General features: G+C 38.7%; 1 protein-coding gene across 14 annotated transcripts in view; it reads left to right on the forward strand.

Annotated features, from left to right (window-relative positions):
- The window catches only part of LOC124140489 (dipeptidyl peptidase 4-like), a 544,190-nt gene that overhangs the window by 485,721 nt on the left and 33,702 nt on the right, over positions 1–24,767 (forward strand). For 13 of the 14 annotated variants that reach the window (XM_048382364.1, XM_048382358.1, XM_048382365.1 and 10 more), the window contains 2 exons: positions 8,070–8,184; positions 19,773–19,868. In XM_048382364.1, the coding sequence (XP_048238321.1) occupies positions 8,070–8,184; positions 19,773–19,868 (211 nt within the window). Of the gene's footprint in view, positions 1–2,996; positions 3,264–8,069; positions 8,185–19,772; positions 19,869–24,767 lie in introns of those variants that run through there. The other variant, XM_048382369.1, reaches the window with a different exon arrangement.

Below are 24,767 nucleotides of genomic sequence, written 5' to 3' on the forward strand. Positions count from 1 at the left end.
CAGATAATGATCTCGGATGATATCTCCCATTAACATACTGGTAATGAATGATATAGGATGATATCTTCAGTTAACAAACAGGTAATGATCTTGGATAATATCTTCAGTTAACATACAGATAATGATCTCGGATGATATCTCCCATTAACATACAGGTAATGAATGATATAGGATGATATCTTCAGTTAACAAACAGGTAATGATCTTGGATAATATCTTCAGTTAACATACAGATAATGATCTCGGATGATATCTTCCATTAACATACAAGTAATGATCTCGGATGATATCTTCAGTTAACATACAGATAATGAACTCGGATGATATCTTCAGTTAACATACAGATAATGATCTCGGATGATATCTTCAGTTAACATACAGATAATGATCTATGAGGATATCTTCAGTTAACTTACAGATAATGATCTATGAGGATATCTTCCATTAACATTCAGGTAATGATCTCGGATGATATCTTCAGTTAACAAACAGGTAATGATCTTGGATGATATCTTCAGTTAACATACTGATAATGATCTCGGATGATATCTTCAGTTAACATACAGATAATGACCTCGGATGATATCTTCAGCTGACATACAGATAATGATCTGAGATGATATATTCAGTAAACTAAAGACAATGACCTTAGATGATATGGTAAATTTAAATACTGATTTTGAAAATCAGATGCTATCTTCAGTTTATGTACTCATTACACATTGATTGACTCATAGGGACAAGCTTCCATACAGATACAGTGTTACATACACATATATAACTGACAGAAAATATGCAATATGCAAGTTTCCAGTTGCTTCCAGCAGCAGCTATTGTCAACCAGTTACTATACCAAGAACAGCTGGACACCCAGCTGATTGATGTGAATGTATTGATCCTTGGCACAGAGTTCTGCTGCAAGTTAAATAAAGGACTGTGTGATTAACAGCACTGAGACAATGTTGAGCCAACATGTATCTATTGAATGTGAATATCAAATGGTTAAATTGAGATAAATCATTCAAGTGTGGCAAATAAAGGTATAGCAAGTTATGTGGCTCCATTGTGATAGAACTGTTTTAATGAGGTGATACGTTGGTTCCATTGTGATAGAACTGTACCAATGAGGTGATACATTGGTTCCATTGTGATAGAACTGTTTCAATGAGGTGATATGTTGGTTCCATTGTGATAGAACTGTTTCAATGAGGTGATACGTTGGTTCCATTGTGATAAAACTGTTTCAATGAGATGATACGTTGGTTCCATTGTGATAGAACTGTACCAATGAGGTGATACGTTGGTTCCATTGTGATAGAACTGTTTAAATGAGGTGATACGTTGGTTCCATTGTGATAGAACTGTATCAATGAGGTGATACGTTAGTTCCATTGTGATAGAACTGTACCAATGAGGTGATACGTTGGTTCCATTGTGATAGAACTGTACCAATGAGGTGATACGTTGGTTCCATTGTGATAGAACTGTTTAAATGAGGTGATACGTTGGTTCCATTGTGATAGAACTGTACCAATGAGGTGATACGTTGGTTCCATTGTGATAGAACTGTACCAATGAGGTGATACGTAGGTTCCATTGTGATAGAACTGTACAAATGAGGTGAAATGATGTCATTAGTGTGATACACTGGTTCCAGTGTGACATGATATGGTCAGTGTGATACATTGATCAGATGTGATATAATTGTTCCAATGAGGTGATATGATATCAGTGTGATGCACTGGTTCCAGTATGGTATGATATCATATATGTGATACACTTATTCCAATGTGATATGAGATGGTTCTAATGTGATATGGAGGTGTGATACACTTATTCCAATGTGATATGAGATGGTTCTAATGTGATATGATGGTTCCAGTATGGTATGATATCATCTATGTGATACTCTTATTCCAATGTGATATGAGATGGTTCTAATGTGATATGGAGGTGTGATACACTTATTCCAATGTGATATGAGATGGTTCTAATGTGATATGATGGTTTGGTATGGTATGTGAGAGAACATTGCTAAACATTTCACTAGGAGAGGCCAAAGTGAGGCAAGTCTAAATGTTTACTACTTTGGTGAAACACAAAACCACAGGTATGGTGCTGACAATCCTAGAAACAAGCCCTCACAAGCCCATCGGAGGTTTTCCTGTGTTGGTCATATAATTTAGCCGGCCATTTAATTGGAAAATCAGAAATTGACACTTTTCAGTCTGGCACCAGAAACTGGAACATACCGGGTAACCATGGGGACTTGGTTCCAATTTTCCTGATTCCTTGTTTTGTCTCCCAGTGTCGGCTTCATTGATTGGTGTTATTGAACTTGTAACACATCTCACATAGTAATTATGCTTAGATATTGCTGCTGATAGTGTATTAGTAGGGTCAAGTCTGGTCACCGATCTGGGATAGAGAGGGACTGTTTATTGACGATCCCAAAATAGCCAAGTCTCATGTGAGAATGTTTTGTTATGGCAGCCGTTCGAGTTGGCATTTACCATCTTCTCATGCATGTTTGAGGGCTACAATGCCCATCACATGGCAATAATTGAGCAGAAGAAACCTCGAGAGGTTTTATGAGCTGGGTGATGTCAAGGAGCCAGTGGAGATTAAGTTTCTTGAAGGATATACAATGTGCCTATTTGAAGCCACTTTTTGCCATTGGATTGGTTTATTATTCTCCAGGAGCACTGGCTCTCCATTGTATTACTGAGTGTGTATTGAGCCGCTGTTGAATAAGTGCATTATTTATACTGGAGCAGGAGATGTTGAAAATGTCTCCATACCTTGTGTAATGTTTTGGATAATGCACGCTGTGATCAGGCTATGCTATTACAAGGAGTTGCTTCCCTTTGAAGTTTAAATTTGTACATTTTGTCGTTCATATTTATGAAATATGGTAGGAAATCCTAGAGTCATGCAAGGTTCCTGGTCTGCAGCTCTCCCAATAAGATAGGTCAATAAAACTTGCCTCCATCACAACCAGGCACCACCCGAGCGCTAGAACAGCTTGGACGTGTATACGCCAAGAGGCATCTTCATCGAGGCTATTCCTTATCGGTATGTCGCCTCCAGGGGATCTCTAGGTTCCCTGACTGGACAGAGTCGCAGAAAAATCCCTTCATTGATTAAGCCGTCTGACAGATTGTATTTCCTTCTGGATCTCACAGGTTGTATATGAACAACGATTCAACACAAGTTTATTGATTTTCGGGAAGACTTAGTCCGCAATGCTACGGGAACGAGAGGTAGGTGGCTGCGTGTTATAATTGTTCAATTAATTGCATTACAGTGAATAATTAGCCATTGTTTAACACACCTGCCTATCTGGAGGTTGAGTAGACTGGTTAGACAAAGTCTCTGTCATCACAAGTGGTGAGTGAGGAGTTTGGGAAAGCGGCATGAGTGGATCTCGCGTCAAGTGAGTGCCTTGCTGATTTGTCACCACAGCTCACAGGACCCTGAAGTACGGTCAGCACCAATATGCAGGTGTAATGGACGAAGGCATGTACTTACGTCAAGCTGATGGGCATGCAGCGGTACAGTCCTGAACCTACATACAGCACAACTGTATTGAATTCCTGATGACCACAACTTCATCACTGTCAATCAGTAGTCATAGCTTTCATTTTACCTGTCTTCTAGAAGAAGACCTTTGTTTCATAGGGGATGTTTGTTTGAGGTGGCGAGGATTCAGGGAAAACTAAAAATACCTTCTTAGATGGTACTTGGACAGAATCCTCAGCTGCATTTGGGAGATGTATACACTGGCTGCATGTGATGATGATGGTGTAGCTGGTATCATTTACACATGACCAAAGAGGACAGTGTTGTTATTTTCCCAATCAAGACTATATTGTCCAATGTACAAATACGTAGCTGCTTCTGGCATTGCTGAAAAAAGACATTTTAGACGAAAACAACGTAATTTCTTGTTTATTGAAACCACATCCTGTATCATTTTTGACCCCCAAAGTGTGTGTATTTTCTTGTTATTATGATGTGTGAGGGTTCCATGCCAGTCATGGTACGCCAGATGCCGAGCCCTGTGGTTACGTGGTTTCTGGATGCTGCAGTGCAGTACACTGGATGTAGGGAAATGTCTATCTGGTACACAGATGTCAATATTTCGGTGCTGAAACATTTTGGGTCATTTTTTCTTGTACTGAGTGACAAATCAATAAAATATTTTGCCCTAAGCTGATGAGCATGCATGGTCATGCATTCTATGTGAAAATCCCAGTCTAGTTTACGTGTAGCAGCTGTGTACACTGATGTGACTCAAGAATTCTTAAATTGGATGCCAAGAAAAATGAAGTAGTGTGCAGAATGCCTAAAATGGGGGGTTGGTTACCCATATACTTTATTCCCAACAGTGTATCATATTATCTAATATGATATTATCTGATACCATTGTGGTACATATCCAAAATATAGTGAACAGTATTGTGTGGAAGGTTCACATTATGTATAATTCATTCCATCTTAGCCCACCTCCAATGTCTTGTGGATGGAGTGTCTGCCCAGGGAGCGGAATGTCGGTGGGTGTATCTCCAGGGTGCACCATATTAAAAGACATTAAAAGATGGTACTTGTTATTACCCTGCCTGACGTCCGACATAAAGGGGATAAAACATTTTTAGGATTGGTCAGCTTGGAGTCAATATAATATTTCTGAGATGGGGATCTTATCGTGCGGCATGGTATCTCAATGGGCACTATTACAGAATAAGTCAGGACTTGTTCAAGCAGCCAAACACACACTCATGAATGCATGTCATGACTATACAAGTCAGCATGATGTTAAACCCGATTTCACCCCACCTTGGTTGGTTGGTTTGTTGTTTAACGCCGCACTCAGCAATATTCCAGCTATATGACAGCGGTCTGTAAATAATCGAGTCTGGACCAGACAATCCAGTGATTGATATCATGAGCATCGATCCACGCAATTGGGATCGATGACATGCATCAACCAAGTCAGCGAGCCTGACCACCCGATCCCGTTAGTCGCCTTTTACGACAAGCATAGTCGCCTTTCAGGGCAAGCATGGGTTGCTGAAGACCTATTCTACCCCGGAATCTTCACGGGTCTCACCTCATAGCCTCCTATGAAACAACTGGCTCTGGTTATGGAGATGTACATGACACAAGCTCATTCACAACCATGCTGTATCAGTTCATGTGAGAAATATTTCAGTACAAAGCTATGTAACATCCATAGTTTTTAGTGGTGAGAAAAATATTGAACTTCAAGAAATCTTTATATAGGTGTTTGTTCCTATAGTTTGTCCATTTTCCAAATATCACAGAACCCTACATATTTTTGTGACTGGTCAAAATGAAACAGTTTGCTCAATTGACTCGGGTTTTTGTGGATAAAACTATGACATCATGTAGGGTCACAAAATAATATTTCACTGTTACACAATTCCTTCTATGTGATGCTCAGAACTTGTCACTCAACCTTCGTATCTCATTGAGCTTAGGACTATAAAACCAACTTGTGTCCCAAATATTACCAGCACGCTCGTCACGCCGAAGACCCGGTTTTGATTCCCGACATTGGTACAATGTGTGAAGCCCATTTCTGGTGTCCCCCGTCATGATATTGCTGGAATATTGCTAAAAGCGGCATAAAACCATACTCACTCACTCACTGTTTCAGCAGATTATCGAGACAGATTATGTTGTGGTGTTGATGTTTTATATTTACATTCCTGGGCCCACTTGCACAAAGCGATCTTAGCGCTAAGATGATCGTAACTCCCATACTTTAACATAGACTTACAATAGTCTTAGCCTTAAGATCCTTTTGTGCAGTTGGTGATGTCGATGAGTCTATATTTCTATAATCTTTCAAAAGTCATGGTTGAATACATAAAGGATAAATATATTTTACTTGTCTTTCAAACTGTTTCCATCCATGGCTAGTCTTTACTGACAGAAACTACGACCTGCCTCATCAGTATTGGTATATCATTTTCAGAACACTTTGAAACAAGTTAACATGCCATTGATTTAACATAGGCAAATATCACATAGCATATACCCATTAGAAGAACAAGACGAACCACATTAATAATCTATAAAACAGAAATAATCTCAACTGCTTTGCACTTTTGTATGACACTAATCATCAGTGAATCCTGTAGTGATTTCCATTAGTTTCGGGGAGGAAGTGAAGTTCAATACTGATGCTGGTAATAGCTGTATGTCACACTGGATATTTCCATGCTCTGTGCAAGAGATTGTCTTCCTTTGTCTTTTGTTAACAATTGGAATTGGTGATGCTTCTAAACATACATTGCATGGAGTGAGACAACAAACAATGTCATGAGGAGAATACTATACTAGTGAGAGGCAGTGTGGTGCTTGCGAGGATCTAGTGTGAGGGCTTCATTAACACGTACAGTCTGTCCCATACATTCCAGTGTGGTAAATAAATATTTTCTGTGGTGTTATTGTTTGTTGTTTGCACTCGGCAATATTCCAGCTATATGACAGCGGTCTGTAAATAATCGAGTCTGGACCAGACAATCCAGTGATTGACAAATTAACATGGGCATCGATCCACGCAGTTGGGATCAATGACATGCATCAACCAAGTCAGTGAACCTGACCACCCGATCCCGTTAGTCACCTCTTACGACAAGCAGAGTCACCTATTACGACAAGCATGGGCTGCTTATACCTAGAAGACTTATTATATCCTGATCTTCACGGGCCTATTATTGTAGTAATTGGGGTAGTTTTTAGTGGATAAGTGCTAATTATGTCAATTATAATATTTACTCTAAAAACCTGTTGCATGATCTGTTGTCAAGGTACATGAACAGTGTTGCTGAGAAGACAAATTCAAGGATCATTGTATTTTGTATTCAGTCTCATCGTACAAGTGCAGCTTTGTATTTAGTTATTGAAATATTGCACAGCATCCAGTGTCATCATACAAGTGCAACACTGTATTTAGATATTGAAATATTGCATAGTATCTAGTGCCATTGTACACTTGCAACATTGTATTTAGTTATTGAAATATTACATAGTATCCGTGCAGTGGAACATACAAGTGCAACACTGTATTTAGATATTGAAATATTGCATAGTATCCAGTCTCATCATACAAGTGCAACATTTTATTTAGTTATGGAAATATTGCATAGTATCCAGTCTCATCATACAAGTGCAACATTGTATTTAGTTATTGAAATATTGCATAGTATCCAGTCTCATCATACAAGTGCAACATTGTATTTAGTTATTGAAACATCGCATAGTATCCAGTGTCATATCATACAAGTGCAACACTGTATTTAGATATTGAAATATTGCATAGTATTCAGTCTCATCAGACAAGTGCAACATCGATTTTGCATAGCGACATCATTAAGCATCCAGTATGTTAAGGAGGAGAATTCATGGATGTCAACTTCTTCATTACGAGGAACACAACGTTTTGGAGTATATACTTACTTCTTCATCAGGTGAATAAATGCTATGAGGCAGAGAACTTATATATCTACATGTAAGAACAACAAAAGTAATTAGATAACAAAGGTGGAAACTTGACAAGGGAAGCCAACAGTTAATTTGTGCTGATAGGTGCTAACAATAGACAACTGGATTGATTGGTAACAGGCATAGGACAGTGGGCAAATGGGAGGCAGGGCCAAATTACCACTGTTAGGTAATAGCAATGGAAATGGCAATGGACAAATGGAGGAATGGAACCCGCCTGGATAATTAGCGAGGCACAATAATCAAAGCAATAAGTCCCAAGCTCTGGGCAGATAGGTTCCCTAGCTGGCCATGGTTCATGGCTGGCTGGTGTCTCCTGATGTCAGTGGCTTCTTGTAGTTTTCTTTGTGGCCAGTTGTTGTTGTTGGTAGACAGGACTTTGGTGGCTTCCCACATGATGGTATTGTCAGTATGTTGTAATTTGTCCCCTTTGACAAGGATAAAAATATACGTTTCTTTACCTGTGTTCCATGTACAAGTGACATTTTTTGTGATTTTATACAAGTATAACAATGATTTTTATTTTTTTGCAGGAGTTGGTGGGAAATGCAGCCTCACAGCGCAACTGGCGTGGTATTGCCATTGCCCTTCTCGTCATTGTCGTCGTCTGCTCTCTTATCATTACTGCTGTAGTCCTGCTCTCACCAGGTAAACCCTACATTAAGTTCATGCGAGATGTTACAATGACAAATACCATGTGTTGTATGTGGGGATTGTAAGGCACCAATACCATGTGTTGTATGTGGGGATTGTAAGGCACCAATACCATGTGTTGTATGTGGGGATTGTAAGGCACCAATACCATGTGTTGTATGTGGGGATTGTAAGGCACCAATACCATGTGTTGTATGTGGAGATTGTAAGGCACCAATACCATGTGTTGTATGTGGAGATTGTAAGGCACCAATACCATGTTTTGTATGTGGGGATTGTAAGGCACCAATACCATGTGTTGTATGTGGAGATTGTAAGGCACCAATACCATGTGTTGTATGTGGGGATTGTAAGGCACCAATACCATGTGTTGTATGTGGGGATTGTAAGGCACCAATACCATGTGTTGTATGTGGAGATTGTAAGGCACCAATACCATGTGTTGTATGTGGGGATTGTAAGGCACCAATACCATGTGTTGTATGTGGGGATTGTAAGGCACCAATACCATGTGTTGTATGTGGAGATTGTAAGGCACCAATACCATGTGTTGTATGTGGGGATTGTAAGGCACCAATACCATGTGTTGTATGTGGGGATTGTAAGGCACCAATACCATGTGTTGTATGTGGAGATTGTAAGGCACCAATACCATGTGTTGTATGTGGGGATTGTAAGGCACCAATACCATGTGTTGTATGTGGGGATTGTAAGGCACCAATACCATGTGTTGTATGTGGAGATTGTAAGGCACCAATACCATGTGTTGTATGTGGGGATTGTAAGGCACCAATACCATGTGGTGTATGTGGGGATTGTAAGGCAGAGAGGTTACTAAAATGGTGATTGGTTGGATGTAGAGTGGGGCTACTTCAAACTTGTTTGCTTGCTCCTTTGAAACATCGTACAACATTTTGAAGGGTTCACAGTTAAGCATGAATGTCAGTGGGTCCCCATAACCATGTTAAGGGGTTACCTTGATTCCAAGATTATTGGAGCAAACATCAAGGACATGACTAGATTGACTTCCTATATTGCCCTAAGGTTAGGTATGCTTGAAAATGTCTTATGATTGGTTGCAAGCACAGGACTTCATTATGAAACAAGCATTTGTGTCAACACAGTGCAGTTGTTTGCATTAGAAGTATGGCCAGTAGAACAAAGAATTCTTCACGTTATTGGGCAATGTTAATCTGGCAATTACTTGTTTTAGACTGGTACAAATGATAATTGTTTGAAAGAAGTGGATGTGTTCAATTTGCGACTTTTGTGAGTGAGTGAGTGAGTGAGTAGGGGTTTAAGGCATCTTCAGAAATAGCCTATCAATATAATGACAAGTGCTACCAGAAATGGACTTTAGTGAGTGAGTCTGGTTTTACGCCGCTTTTAGCAATATTCCAGCAAAATCACGGCGTGGGACTCCAGAAATGGGCTTCACACATTGTACACATGTGTGGAATCAAACCTGGGTTTTTGGCGTAACGAGTGAATGCTTTAACCACTAAGCTACCCCAATGCCGAAATGGACTTGACCCATTATTGGTTATCAAATGAAGGTATTCAGCAGAACCATTGAATGCTTTATCTAACCAATTGGCTATCTCACCACCTCTTTTCTGACTTTGAACATTGCAGCAATTCCATTTAATCACATTGAAACACGTCAGTATTATTGATTTGCTGGATTCACAAAAACAGGAAAGAAACAGTTTTTTATTGCATGATTGATGCTTAAAAAAAGGGGAATGTTTTGTTTGAGGTCTTAATCTGTTGAAAGAAAGACACTTACTGGAAGGAAGCCATCACTTATTGAAAGTCAGGCTAATCTATACGTGATTTTATCTCTTGCCTGCCCATGAAACCATTAATCTTTTAAAAGGTGGTAGGCAATTCTTAATGATCATGTGACTCCTGTTGCCAGGAGGCAGAATAACAGATCTGGACACATGCATGCTGTCACTGCTGCAGCCACAAGGGCTTCATTAGGGAGCATTGGCTGCCAGTGCTTATTTTCCCTCCTCTGATAAGTCTTCGCCCATATTTTCCCTCACCTAAAAACGGTCTTTACCCATATTTTCTCTCATCTGAAAAACAGTCTTTACTGACATCATGTCCTATGTGATAACAGTCTATGCATATAGTTTCACCCATCTGATAACAGTCTATGATGAAAGTTTCCATCATGAGATAACAGTCTGTGTCCATGTTTTCCCTCATGAGGTAACAGTCAATTCCCATATTTTCCTTAATCCAACAACAGTCTAGGCCCATACTTTCCCTCACTGAGTAAGTCTTTGCCATTATTATCCATCATCTCAGAATAGTCCTTGTACATTTCATAGCAACCTATGCTGAAAGTTTCTGTCATGAGATAACAGTCTTTGTCCATCTTTTTTCTCATGAGATAACAATCGATGTCCATCTTTGCCCTCAGGAGATAAAAATCTATGTCCATATTTTCCCTCATGAGATAACAATATGTCCATATTTTGCCTCATGAGATAACGATCTATGTCATCTTTACCCTCATGAGATAACAATCTATGTCCATCTTTGCCCTCATGAGATAACGATCTATGTCTATATTTTCCCTCATGAGATAACAATCGATGTCCATATTTGCCCTCATGAGATAACGATCTATGTCTATATTTTCCCTCATGAGATAGCAATCCATGTCATCTTAACCCTCATGAGATAACAATCTATGTCCATCTTTGCCCTCATGAGATAACAATCTACGTCCATATTTTCCCTCATGAGATAACAATCTATGTCCATATTTTCCCTCATGAGAACACAATCCATGTCATCTTTACCCTCATGAGATAACAATCTATGTCCATATTTTCCCTTATCAGACAAACTAAGTCTATATTTTCTCTCATCAAATAACAATGTTTTACCCACATATGGTAACTATGTGTCCCCCAAATAATTCTCATGAGATAACAGCCTGTGCCCATATTTTCCCTGATGTGATAACAGTCTATTCCAGAAGTGTTTCTCGTGAGGTAACATTTCATGTTCATATTTTCTGTCATGTGATGGCAGACTACTTAGATACTTCAAAGGTAAATAAAGTGGATGATTTATGCTGTCTCCCTTTGATGTGCTTGAAGTCCTGCTTAAAGCTAGGGAACAACCCCTGTAGCTAAACTACCTAGAGACCGCTTCAAAGGCCTTCAGAAAACTCATCTCTCCACTACAAGCCGTTTATATGTAGAATGTAGACAAATTCTTCACTAAACTCTTTTAGGTATTCATTATCTGTAGCATAGCAAAGGGTGAACCTTTGTCAGGTCTTAGATTCGCTAATATGCAAATCAATTTTTGTATTGTATGCTGACAAGTCATCTGTCAGTGTGTCCATCATGCATATAGATGGAAAAAAGTGATTAGATTACATGAATATATTGCCATGGCAACACGAATCTTGCGCAGGAGTTTTTTGTTTCAATTATTTGAACTGAAGTGTTTCACAAGATAAAGATAGTGCTATTTTGATTATTAATACATGCATTTGAAACAAGACATGCATTGTGGTGACATGTGATATTAAAATACTTTATCTTGGATAACTCAGGCAAAATCTGATGATGCTGAAATTAAAAAATTCTGTTTTTCAAACATGCTTCTTTTTAGCCACCTGATCTGAAGGTAATAATTCAGAAGTTTCCTGAGTGTTTCACATTGTAACTTTAGCAAACAATAGAGAAAATGCTTAAGTTTAACTTCATACCATGTTTTTATCAACAAGTATTTGAGAAATGTGTATATTTTCCGAGTAAATATTGAACTTTTCTCCTTAACACAATGAGTGAGTGAGTGAGTTGGGTTTAACGCCGCTTTTAACAGTATTCCAGTTATATCACGGCGTGTCAGCTTAATGTGGGAGGAAAGCCCGAAGTGATGCAGGTCTTAGACGTTTACCACTTCCGTGAAACCCACGAGCACGGGTATGGTGCTGACAAACCTAGAAACATAATCGGGGCGAACCGGGATTCGAACCAACAATCATAGATTTCTGGCGTGCCCAAGGGACGCAACTCTGCACAGCGAATCGCGCCGCCTTAGACGACTGGGCCACCCGTGCCCCCTCCTTAACACAATGAAAGAGGAGTGATACATTATGATTGATCCCTGTATTATGTACTTTATTTCAGTAATATTTGATTAATTTTTCATGCATACCCTAATTGCCAAAAAAATTCCTCTATCGAAATATTCCAGAATGTCATATGATATTTGAACCCAATATTTTTAAGCAAATCCTACCTGCTACACCTTCCGTATTATGTAAAGAAAAAAAAATCAACTTGTGTTTTGAACAATTAGTATAAGTGAGTGAGTGAGTTTGGTTTTATGCCACTACAAGCAAAATTCCAGCAATGTTACCATGGGGACACTCAACCTGGCCTACACCTACAATTGTACCCATATGGGGAAATGAGTGAGTGAGTGAGTTTGATTTTACGCTGCTTTTAGCAATATTCCAGCAATACCACGGCGGGGGACACCAGAAATGGGCTTCACACATTGTACCCATGTCAGGAATCGAACCCGGGCTTCGGTGTGATAAGCGAACACTTTAACCACTAGGCTACCCGACCGCCCCTATGGGCAATGAACCAAACCACGAGTGAATGCTTTAACAACTAGGCTACACTACTGCCCTAACAATTAGAACATATATCCCGTAGTATATTTGACCACACATTAGAAAAACATACAGGAATGTTTTCCCACAGATTTCATATACTACTAAAAAAAAGTTAAGGTTCCATGATTCGTTCATATTACTAAAGTTAATCTGCCAAGGCCATCATAATGGTTATGGTATGAAAGAATCGAGTGATCCTTGAATTCTTTTGAGTAGAATATATGAATTATGTCTCTAAAAATACTTTCTGTGCAAGCATAATGTCAACCAGGGTTGAGAATAGAAATAAAATATGAATGGCAGTATTCATTTCCTTCCACATTGTTTACCCTCTTACAACAAGTTCAACAGTGGCCTTTAATATAGGACTGTGTACCAAATTAATCAAAACACTTCTATTTATTATGATAATACAGCTCTTCTCCTGTAAAATAGAATTGCTTCTGGATGGTTCACAAATCAATGTACATGTTATGTTCCCTGCAATGAAGACATAGTCAAGTACAGTGGTCAATACGTTTACACAGGGTAGAACATGGAGACTCGTCAGTTCTCATTTCATGCTAGCTTCACACTGGTGCAGGTTGTGGTGACAGCTTCAGGATGGCATTGCTTCATTGACACTGGGGCCATGTCTTGTAGTCACAGTCTGCACTGACATTTGCAAACAATTCCCCAAAGTTCTGATGCATTTCGATATTTAACTCAACAACAATGAACTTCTTTTCTGTAGTTGCTCGGTCATGACACTGCACTCAACTTGCAAATTAGGTCCAAATGATTCGCTGAAGCTGGTTGCATTTAAATATTTTACTGAAAATATGTTGTACTTTTTCCACTAACATTGTACCACAAATTGTATGCACAGATGATAACCACCATTTTACGGTGATTTTAATCATCATATTAAGTCTGTCATTCAGTTTCCGAGCGGAAGGTCCGGGGCTCAATCCCCGGCCGTGTCATACCAAAAGATGTTAAAAGATGGTACTTGTTGTTACCATGGCTGGTGCTTGGCATTAAGGGGTTAAAACAAGGACAGGTTGGCTTGAGTCAGTACACTGTGTCTGAGTGGGGTATTCATGAACTGCGGCATGGTATCTCAGTGTGGTAGCACTATTAATCGGCATCAGTCCGGACTAGTACAATCAGCCACACACACACACACACACACACACACACATGCATGCACGTCACTATATAAGTCCAATAATCTTGTAGTCATTCAGTCTTATTTTTGTGTAGTCTTAAAATCATTTTTGGCATTAAAGACACAGATTTACAGATCTTCCCTCATTATGATTCTTGGTTTGTAAGCACCATGTAGGCACCATGCCCATGGGCTTCAACAAAGAAATAAAACCTGTATCACTTCGGCCGTTCTTCCTACATTATACTGACATGCTGTGATGTGACTAAATGACTGTACACAGTGACATTAACCTTAGATCACTCTCACTCACTCACTCACTCACTCACTCACTCACTCACTCACCTTTTGAAAACACCTGGTGTCATTCATATAATTTTCAGGGGGCGGTCGGGTAGCCTAGTGGTTAAAGCGTTCGCCCGTCACGCCGAAGACCCGGGTTCGATTCCCGACATGGGTATAATGTGTGAAGCCCATTTCTGGTGTCCCCCCGCCATGATATTGCTGGAATATAAAACCATATTCACTCACTTCCTCACTCACTCACTCATATAATGTTCACTGCTATTTTGCCTTTTACACCCACCCAATGGAATCTGTTTTGGTGGATAATCAATATTCTCTGGTGTTGATGTTTTTTGTTCACTCATTGACTCATATGGCATAAGGATGTAATATTATCGGGAGAAAGTTTGCCCCTTATATGTTAGTAAGAAAAATTTGCATCTGGCATAAAAATGCAGATAGTCAATAAAACAGAGTGACTATCTTGTACAGATATAGACACATGTGTATCAATCCAATCTTGTACAAACAACTTGTTGGGGATGTACGTGTGATACAAGATCATTTTAAAATGAATAATGTATCTTTTTCACCTTGTAATGTCAGATAGGGAGATAGTTTATCTGAAATGAAATCAGGACTTGATTATGAGGTCATGGTGACCTTGATGGTAGTGGAGTTTTGAACCAGATCATGACGTCAATAGGAAGCAAGTGTAGTGTCACTTCATGTCGTTAAACCAACATTTCACATCCATATCTCAACACACCATTAACCATAACAATCACATGCTAACTTTCTTGATAAGCGTAACTGTAAATATGAACAAAAAGTTTCTCAGAAATCTATGAAAATAATGTTGCTGAGGGTTTTGTCCGTGAAAACAACATCAAAGAATCCAAATACCAGAGCCATCGTTCAACAAGGGCATTGCCTTGGTTTTTTGCAAAGAACGATTTCATCAGTAGGGAAGCAATTTAGAAGATTTACAACCTGAGTGATCCAGGAAAAAGTCCTGGCTTCCAGCAAGGACAATTACATCAACCACACATGATACATGATGAAAACGTCAATCCGAGCTCAACTCCTGGCTCTCCTGCCTGGAATGAAAACAATGGCTTCTGCAGTGCCCCTGCTCATTTAACTAATGATCCTGACAGTACTACCCCGAAATCATATTACAGAAAGAAAATCAAATTTCTCATTTTGTTAATTAAATATAATGGTATATTTGTTCAAAAGGAGATTTTGCGGCACATGAATAATGTGATATTTTTCTTAGTTTGGTTGTCATGTTTCTGTGGTTTAGCTCCCCTGTCTGTGGTCTGCAAGGGTTAATCAAATTCTTCAAATGCTGAAACATCTTACTCCGCTCGTTAGGATATTTTGCAGGATCTCACAAAAGCCAGGCATTGTGTTAGGAATAATATCAGCAAGCGTTACTGTGTTGCATGTGACAGACAGGCATTAATTAATGGATTCTACATCAATAGCATCATGGCTAGACCAGGTGGAGGGATATTCTGGCGCTAATGTTTTCATATTGCCGTAGTTACTTGTTGACAAGGTTACCAGCATTCCTGATATGTGCTGGGAATGTAATTTCCTGTTGGTGTGACATTTCGTCTGGGAGGAGAAGCAGGTCAGCCCAGGTAGTTTCAGTACTCATGAACTCAGGAAAACGTTCAAAACGTTTGGTAGGACATATCCAAGTTTCATACCTCAGTGACAAAAATGTCTGATGCAATTCCCTATTTTGACTTGAACTACATGTTCCCATGTTTTTTAGGTGAACATTATTGACTTGCCTTTGCATGTGTTTATGATGGGTGCCACCAGGGCAGGATGTGCTCTCCTTTTTGCAAACACCTGGTATCATCACTATTTGATAGTGATTCATAAGCACGTGTTTATGATATAGTCAGAAATGTACAGTGGACTTTTAGTAGAGATTTCTTATGATTATAGAAGGGCACGGGTGGCCCAGTCATCTAAGGCACTGCGATTTGCTGTGCAGAGTTGTGTCCCCCCTGGTAAGCCAGAAACCTATGACTGTGGGTTCGAATCCTGGGCCCACTTGCACAAAGCGATCTTAGTGCTACAACTATTGTAAGCCTATGTTAAAGTATGGGAGTTACGATCATCTTAGCGCAAAGATCGCTTTGTGCAAGTGGGCCCTGGTTAGCCCCGATTATGTTTCTAGGAGACCTGCATCACTGTGGGCTTTCCTCCCACATTAAGCTGACACGCCGGGATATAACTGGAATAATGTTAAAAGCGGCGTTACTCACTCACTCACTCACTCACTCACTCACTCTGAAATGTTTTTGTCCCTTTGTATATATCTAAAGTTTCGCTTCTTTTTGGAAAAACTGAAGTCTGCTGGTATGTTTTTGTGTCCACAGTGCAACTTCAACTGTGTCTGGATTTCTTAAACAACGTCTTAATTAGTCCAACTATTACAAGTAAAGCTGCCGCCAAAATTAGAATAAAATCCAAATTGTCAAAGATGCAACTTCTATGACCAATGGCTAGAGATAACACTTGAATTTCTTTGATTAATGCTTCAGCCATATGTGGCTAAAATCTTTAAAAAGTTAGATACTATATTTTGTACAAAACTGTTAACACAGTGAGTGATTTCCTGAATGCCTTGTAGTGAACTCTAGTTAATCAGCCAGCCATGTGCAGTTGTGTGCACTTTAATCTGCTTCTCTTTGTCGTTTGGACCCCAGTCATCTCGATTTTAAAAATGTCTATCTCAGGAAAAGTTAAGTACAGACCACAAGCCCTCTGTAATAGGCCTCTGTCACCATGATGAATATAGATATTTTTATTGCACTAAAGTTTGAAAAAAAATTTCACTTGTATTAAAAGTTGTTAGATTTCTTTCCTAGTTTTCTGGAGTTGATAGCTGCAGGAAGCACCTGTGTGGAAAGTTTTAATCCTTGTGTTCTCATTGTTATTATTACAGGAGCAGTGTCATTAAGTTCTTCTTTCCATTTCGGTATTAGATAATGTGAAATATTGATTTTGTGTTTATTTATGAAGAAACCTGTATTTTCTGGAAAATTGACATGATCAATAAATTAGATCTCTTAACCAATCAGATCACCCCTTGACAAGTTATTTTTACCCTCCTCAGGTCATTATCCTAAATAAGTACTTTCATCATAAAGTGACTTTTTAAATGTCAGTTTAGTGGAAATATATGTCATCTAAAAGTAATAATCTTAAACTAAATTATTATATTTGTCTGTTCCCCCAGTTTCTTCTGGAGAAGAGGGATGGTGGGGTAGTCTAGTGGTTAAAGCGTTCGCCCGTCACGTACATTGTGTGAAGCACATTTCTGGTGTGCCCTGCTGTGATATTGCTGGAATATTGCTAAAAGCGGCGTAAAACCATACTCACTCACTCACTCTGGAGTAGAGAGATACAAAGAGATGCGTGTACACCATGCAACAAAAACCTAATGCCTGAAAATGGTTTTACTTAATAACTGATAAGATGTATTGTATAATCTCTTACCACTCCAAACATCATGAAAGAATCCTGTAAACATTGGTCAAGCATTTATTTTGCAATATATGAATTCATTCCATAATCATAACAAACCTCTGCTGATAGTTTTAGCACAGTACTTTTCCGACGATACCATGATCATGTGTTTTTGAATCACTATCAAATAGTGATGATGCTAGGTGTTTATGAAAAACGTTTCCCATCAATAAGAACTCTTTTGACTCGTACATGTGTACTTGTGAGTTATGCCACAACCTATTTAATATTATATTTGTTTATGTGAAATTAATATTCTGTAGTCTTGACTTCCCTATAAACAGATAAGGCTATGATATGTGAGTGAGTTTGCATTAACGCCACTTTTAACAGTGCGTCAGATATTTCACAGCATGTCAGCTTGGTGTTGTTGGAACGCCTGAAAGTGTTAGATGTTTGCAATGTTTTGTAATACAAGCGACAAAATTCTTTCCATATTCATAAGAATTCGCAATTGTATTATTCTGACTATATCATAAGCATGTGTTTATGAATCACTATCAAATGGTGATGATACCAGGTGTTCGCAAAAAGGTCAATGTTATAATTCTGGTGGCATCCATCACAAACACATGCAAAGGCAAGTCAATGGTTCACCTAAAGAAACACAGGAAAGTCACAAACACAGGTATGGTTCTGACAAACCAGGAAATGATCAGGATGAACTTGGATTCAAACCCACAATCATGATGTCAGGTTCAACTCCTCTAATGTTAAGTTGCAGGAATAATTAATACTTATAGTAGGAAATACTCAGGTCCATCAGCCAACACTATTTACTTGTAAAAAAGAGTTCACAATTTGTATGTCAGCATGCAATAATAATTTAAATGGAGAATAATTCAATCCTGAGGAAACAAATCATGAAATATCTGCTACAGTCAATTTGTGTCAGTTATCGTTGATTTGATGTAATTCTATTTGCACCATGAACACACAAATAGCTTTCTCTACTGGATGTCGTAAGATTTCGGTGTGAATCAGTTCAGGAAGATTTCTGCTCTGAAAAGAAAATCATGTAACATTTTGAAAATTATGCAAGCTAGGCACTAAGCAAGAAAACCGATATTAAACATTCCAGAATGAAATGCATGGCATTAAGAAGTTCAGAGTTAAACATTATTATCCTATCAAATAATATTGGTTTATCATGTTTATATCGGTTTCTTTATCTGCAATTAGTTTACAAGATTGATGGCTCCAGGAACAGAAAGTGTATTGTGGTGTGTTTGCTGGTGTTATAACTGGGCAGTCATCATGTAAATACTTCATTGTATAGATGACGTGATACGGTAAACTCTTCAGTCTGTCTCCTAGACTAACATCTAGTCTCTGCAGAAATCTAGACTTGCATGGGCTGTATTTGATATATTTGTATCAGGGTCTTTAAGACAGACTATCTGTCTCCCAGACCTTAGAGAGTAAATTGAAAAATGAATCCATCTCAAGTGGGGGGGATGATAAAGTGACTGTTAATCTTCTTGTGCAACTTGGGTTGTATACTCCCCAGGGAGCTGAAAATGAAAGTTGAGTGCATACGGATCCATTGACCAGGGTAGTAATGGTGCGCTATCATCTGTAAATCAATGGACACATGTTTGCACAGTGTAATCCTCCCTATGTCGCCTGGACCTATGTATTGTGAGGAACGGTTGTGTCATCATGCATTAATATGCATATGATTAAGTGCTCTAAACAAAATTGTCTCTAAGGGATTGATCATTTGATATCCTGGGAAGGTGGTGGGTAGGGGGAGGGTACGGATGTTATTGAAAAAAATAAATTGTCCACGAAAATTCTTGAAAAAAATATATTAATGCCTCTAACTATTGAAAAATATCAACTGTTATTGTGATGGAGAGAAAATGCAGAGAAGATTTCAGTGATATCCTACATTGAATCTAACAACTGCAGTTTACCTTTCAGGCAACGAGAATGTGGATCTGGGGGAAAAGTTCACGATAGATGACTTCTTTGACCCATCTTTCAAACCAAAAACCTTTGCGGCACACTGGCAAAATGGTAAGTAGTATGCTACTATATGTATTAATGGTGTTTAATGTTGTCTGATAGCGTACACCTAAAGTCTCAACAAGGTCCACAATATAAGCAATTCAGCTGGTCTACTCAGCGGTCAACCATTGATTTGCTGTCTCTACGCTGGGCAAGGAATGACAAGAATTTATATATGTACGTAAGCATCAAATATCACATAATACCATTGCTATATCTAAAGGTCACTGCTGGTTTGAATCCCTCCTGGGACCTTAGAAATAAATTATATTACAAGCTTGACTCCTGGGAGTCTCAAGGGCTTTGACCCTGCCCCACACTGAAACACAGTTTATCTAGTATGTGCTACAGGTCTCCAGAGGCAAATTAGGTGCTTTTTTGTCAAAATTTGCTCTGTTCAGTCAGCAGTAAATGGGTACCCGGTAGCAGGAGTATAATATGTAAATGCAAAGAAACTTCTGATGTTATATCACTGAAACTTTGCAAGATTATCAAGACCGAGCTATAAAATTGATGCTGTAAGTTCATTTTTCACAGTTACAACCCTTGATCATGGTATTTTATTTTGTGCATAGTGTCTGCACTGGGGACAAATTTTGTGTGGATTAATTTCACATTTAAAATTTTTTTCTGATGACATAAGGAGACCCATGTGGTTAATTCTTCTATAAGGATTATCATCATCATCATCATCATCATCATCATCATCATTGTTATTATTATTATTATTGTTGTTGTTGTTGATCATTATTGCACCTATCCTCTTTGATAGCTAGGTCATAGCAACAAGAATGGGTCAGGCGCACTTCTTCAAGTGATATGTTTTGTTGGGACTGCACTCCTGCTTACAGATTTATTTATTTAAAAAATACATCCACATAAATACATACACCCACGCTATGTTTGTGTTTAGGACTGTAAATGGAAATTCAAGAGCATCACACCAAAGCTATTCTGACCATATATTGATCTGGGGCTTAGCAGAGGGTTTACATGGCACATGCATAATCATAAAGTTGCAAATCTGACTGAGAGTAACATCCATCTCCTTTACCTTCTCAACTCCCCGGGGATCATGCAAATGTCATAAAACTAATCTTGTGCTGACTTACAGATGAGACGAGCCAAATGTCCACATGTACATCACCAGTCACATCAGAGAGTGCCCTCAAAGCACAAATGTTCAAAGTGTCAGGGAACATTATTAAAGCCGATTTTTGTTTCATCTCCCAGAATGTGAAGTTGATTAAACTAGGGTCACACCATTCGCAATTGTTTGAGGGGGACAGGAGATGATGGCAGGTGCCACAGTTCCTGCTTCCGGGATGAAAATAGACAAAGTGCACAAAATTTATTAGATTACTGTCCTCTCCCTCTCTCCCTCTGTCCACTGATGGAGATTCAGCACATGATGTTGTGACATTTATGCCACCTTCCCATTGCCATTACCGATACTGAATATCCTCTTTTTGCGATCAATATGGTAAGATTAATGCACGCAGGCCTGTAAACCAAGCTGCCCAGTCGCTTCCCCTGACAGAACTTTGGGCAGTGGACAGCCCCGCTGTTAACATATTGTCCCTGCCAAATTATTTCAGAGACATTTTGGAAAATGGAGATTCTTCTGTATTGGAGACAGTTGTTCCAAGAATGTGATAGCTTTCATGTACTTTAAGACGCTTTTGTGAGCCATCACATTAACTTTTTCCTTAATGTTTCAACTTTGACATAATGTTTAATGACATAGTGCTGACAGCCTAAATGTGCTCTGATATCTCAGTATTAAGTTGAGGCATAACCAGTGCATGGTTAAGTACTGTATCTTGAACAGTTCAGGCAGCAATTTGTCGGTATTTGACATTTGCTGTTACAAGTTTGATAAATGCACTAAGAAAGGAATATAAGTAAGAGGAATAAAACAGAACTATTTTTTTATGTATCAATGTTTGAGGCTAAAGGAGTTTCAGGTCAGTAAGATGCATCAGTAACAAAAAGGGTGTTGGATGCAGTTCCCTGTTTCGACTTGTATCAATGTTCACATGTTTTTTTAAGGTGAACAATTGACTGCACGACAGGTCTGCAGCATATGCTCACCTTTTGGCAAATACAGGTTATCATCACTATTTGATATTGTTTCATTAACACATGCATATGATATAGTAGGAATCGTACAATGGACTCTACAATTTTAGAGATTTCTTATGATTATGGAAATGGTTTTGGGCACTTTATTTGTTTGTTTACCCAAACTGGGGCTGTTGTACAAAATGGGTACAATTTTGATACAATCTGTGATACAGTTAAATTATTGTCACATGAAAACCTATCTGGCACCATAAGTATTTAACAGTTCTCTTTTTGTACCAGCAACTTTGACACAGCCAGACTACCTTTGTTTAGGGGAATGTAGATAGTAATATGTTAGTCTTCAAGGTTCATTCATATTTCCAGGGTCACTGTAGGTACTATTGCAATGGATATTACCCAGAAGAGTTGAAATATGGAGTGTAATCTTTTCCAAAATTTCACTTGTGAATATTAGCAAGTTTCTTAGGTTACTGGTCAGTTGAATACAAATGTCATTGCAAGAGAATAACCAGTCTTGATTATTCAGTGATAATACTTGGGCATAATTTAAGGGCAAAATAGCTGTTAAAACTATATGAACCCATCACTGATAATCAGTGATGACACCAGGTATTTGCAAAAAAAGGGTAAACATGTACCTACTGGTAGCAATGTGTTGACATGTTGCTGCAATGAAATGACGCCTTTAAATCAATAGGTTGGCTTTAGCTAAGATTTTGTACCCTTTTCTGTATGTTGTTTCTTAACATGCTTAAGATGCAAATGAATAATATGTAAAATAACCTAACTTTTCACAACTAAGAAATAAAGATACTCAGTCTCCCATTCAGGCATTTCCATCCTAGGTTGGATTTCCATATTTTTGATTAGGGTCTTTTGATGTCTAACATGCATCCTTGGAAGGTGTGCACCATTCTTTATTTTGCCTTCCTCAGCAAAGAAGTCATTTTTGTCAATCATCAATCAAATGCCTGCCCATTTTACCTTAAACATACTGCATTTGTCTGGCAGTACCTTGAGACATACATGTGAACGGATTCATTGATAGATTCCTACCAGGAGTGGAAGCTGTTCACAATGCAGGGTTCATTTTGACACATTGATTATCAATGAAACTGTTGCAGCCAGCGGCCATCAACCTGTGTTATTGTGTCTGGCGTATATCTGGAGCAGCATCCCAATCCCAGTGAGGGCAACAGTGGGGTGCCTCTGCCTGCATACATCTGACCAGGGAACTATTGGTCTATAGTCAGATCATCTGCCTGCATACATCTGACCAGGAAACTATTGGTGTATAGTCAGATCATCTTCCTACATATATCTGACAAGGAAGCTATTGGTGTTAGTCAGATCATCTTCCTACATATATCTGACCAGGAAACTATTGGTGTATAGTCAGATCATCTTCCTACATATATCTGACCAGGAAACTTGGTGTATAGTCAGATCATCTTCCTACATACATCTGACCAGGAAACTATTGGTGTATAGTCAGATCATCTTCCTACATATATCTGACCAAGAAACTATTGGTGTATAGTCAGATCATCTGCCTGCATACATCTGACCAGGAAACTATTGGTGTATAGTCAGATCATCTTCCTACATACATCTGACCAGGAAACTATTGGTGTATAGTCAGATCATCTGCCTGCATACATCTGACCAGGAAACTATTGGTGTATATTCAGATCATCTTCCTACATATATCTGACAAGGAAACTATTGGTGTATAGTCAGATCATCTTCCTACATATATCTGACCAGGAAACTATTGGTGTATAGTCAGATCATCTTCCTACATACATCTGACCAGGAAACCATTGGTGTATAGTCAGATCATCTGCCTGCATACATCTGACCAGGAAACTATTGGTGTATAGTCAGATCATCTTCCTACATATATCTGACCAGGAAACTATTGGTGTATAGTCAGATCATCTTCCTACATATATCTGACAGGAAACTATTGGTGTATAGTCAGATCATCTTCCTACATATATCTGACCAGGAAACTATTGGTGTATAGTCAGATAATCTGCCTGCATACATCTGACCAGGAAACTATTGGTGTATAGTCAGATCATCTTCCTGCATACATCTGACCAGAAAACTATTGGTGTATCGTCAGATCATCTTCCTACATACATCTGACCAGGAAACTATTGGTGTATAGTTAGATCATCTTCCTGCATACATCTGACCAGGAAACTATTGGTGTATAGTTAGATCATCTTCCTACATACATCTGACCAGGAAACTATTGGTGTATAGTCAGATCATCTTCCTACATACATCTGACCAGGAAACTATTGGTGTATAGTTAGATCATCTTCCTACATACATCTGACCAGGAAACTATTGGTGTATAGTTAGATCATCTTCCTGCATACATCTGACCAGGAAACTATTGGTGTATAGTTAGATCATCTTCCTGCATACATCTGAAAAGGAAACTATTGGTGTATGGTCAGATCATCTTCCTACATATATCTGATCAGGAAACTATTGGTGTATGGTCAGATCATCTTCCTGCATACATCTGAAAAGGAAACTATTGGTGTATGGTCAGATCATCTTCCTACATACATCTGACCAGGAAACTATTGGTGTATAGTCAGATCATCTTCCTACATACATCTGACCAAGAAACTATTGGTGTATAGTCAGATCATCTTCCTACATACATCTGACCAGGAAACTATTGGTGTATGGTCAGATCATCTTCCTACATACATCTGACCAGGAAACTATTGGTGTATAGTCAGATCATCTTCCTACATACATCTGACCAGGAAACTATTGGTGTATAGTCAGATC

Source organism: Haliotis rufescens, unplaced genomic scaffold (assembly GCF_023055435.1).
Source record: "Haliotis rufescens isolate VD_foot unplaced genomic scaffold, xgHalRufe1.0.p SCAF_4, whole genome shotgun sequence".
In the NCBI taxonomy this organism is placed as follows: domain Eukaryota; kingdom Metazoa; phylum Mollusca; class Gastropoda; order Lepetellida; family Haliotidae; genus Haliotis; species Haliotis rufescens.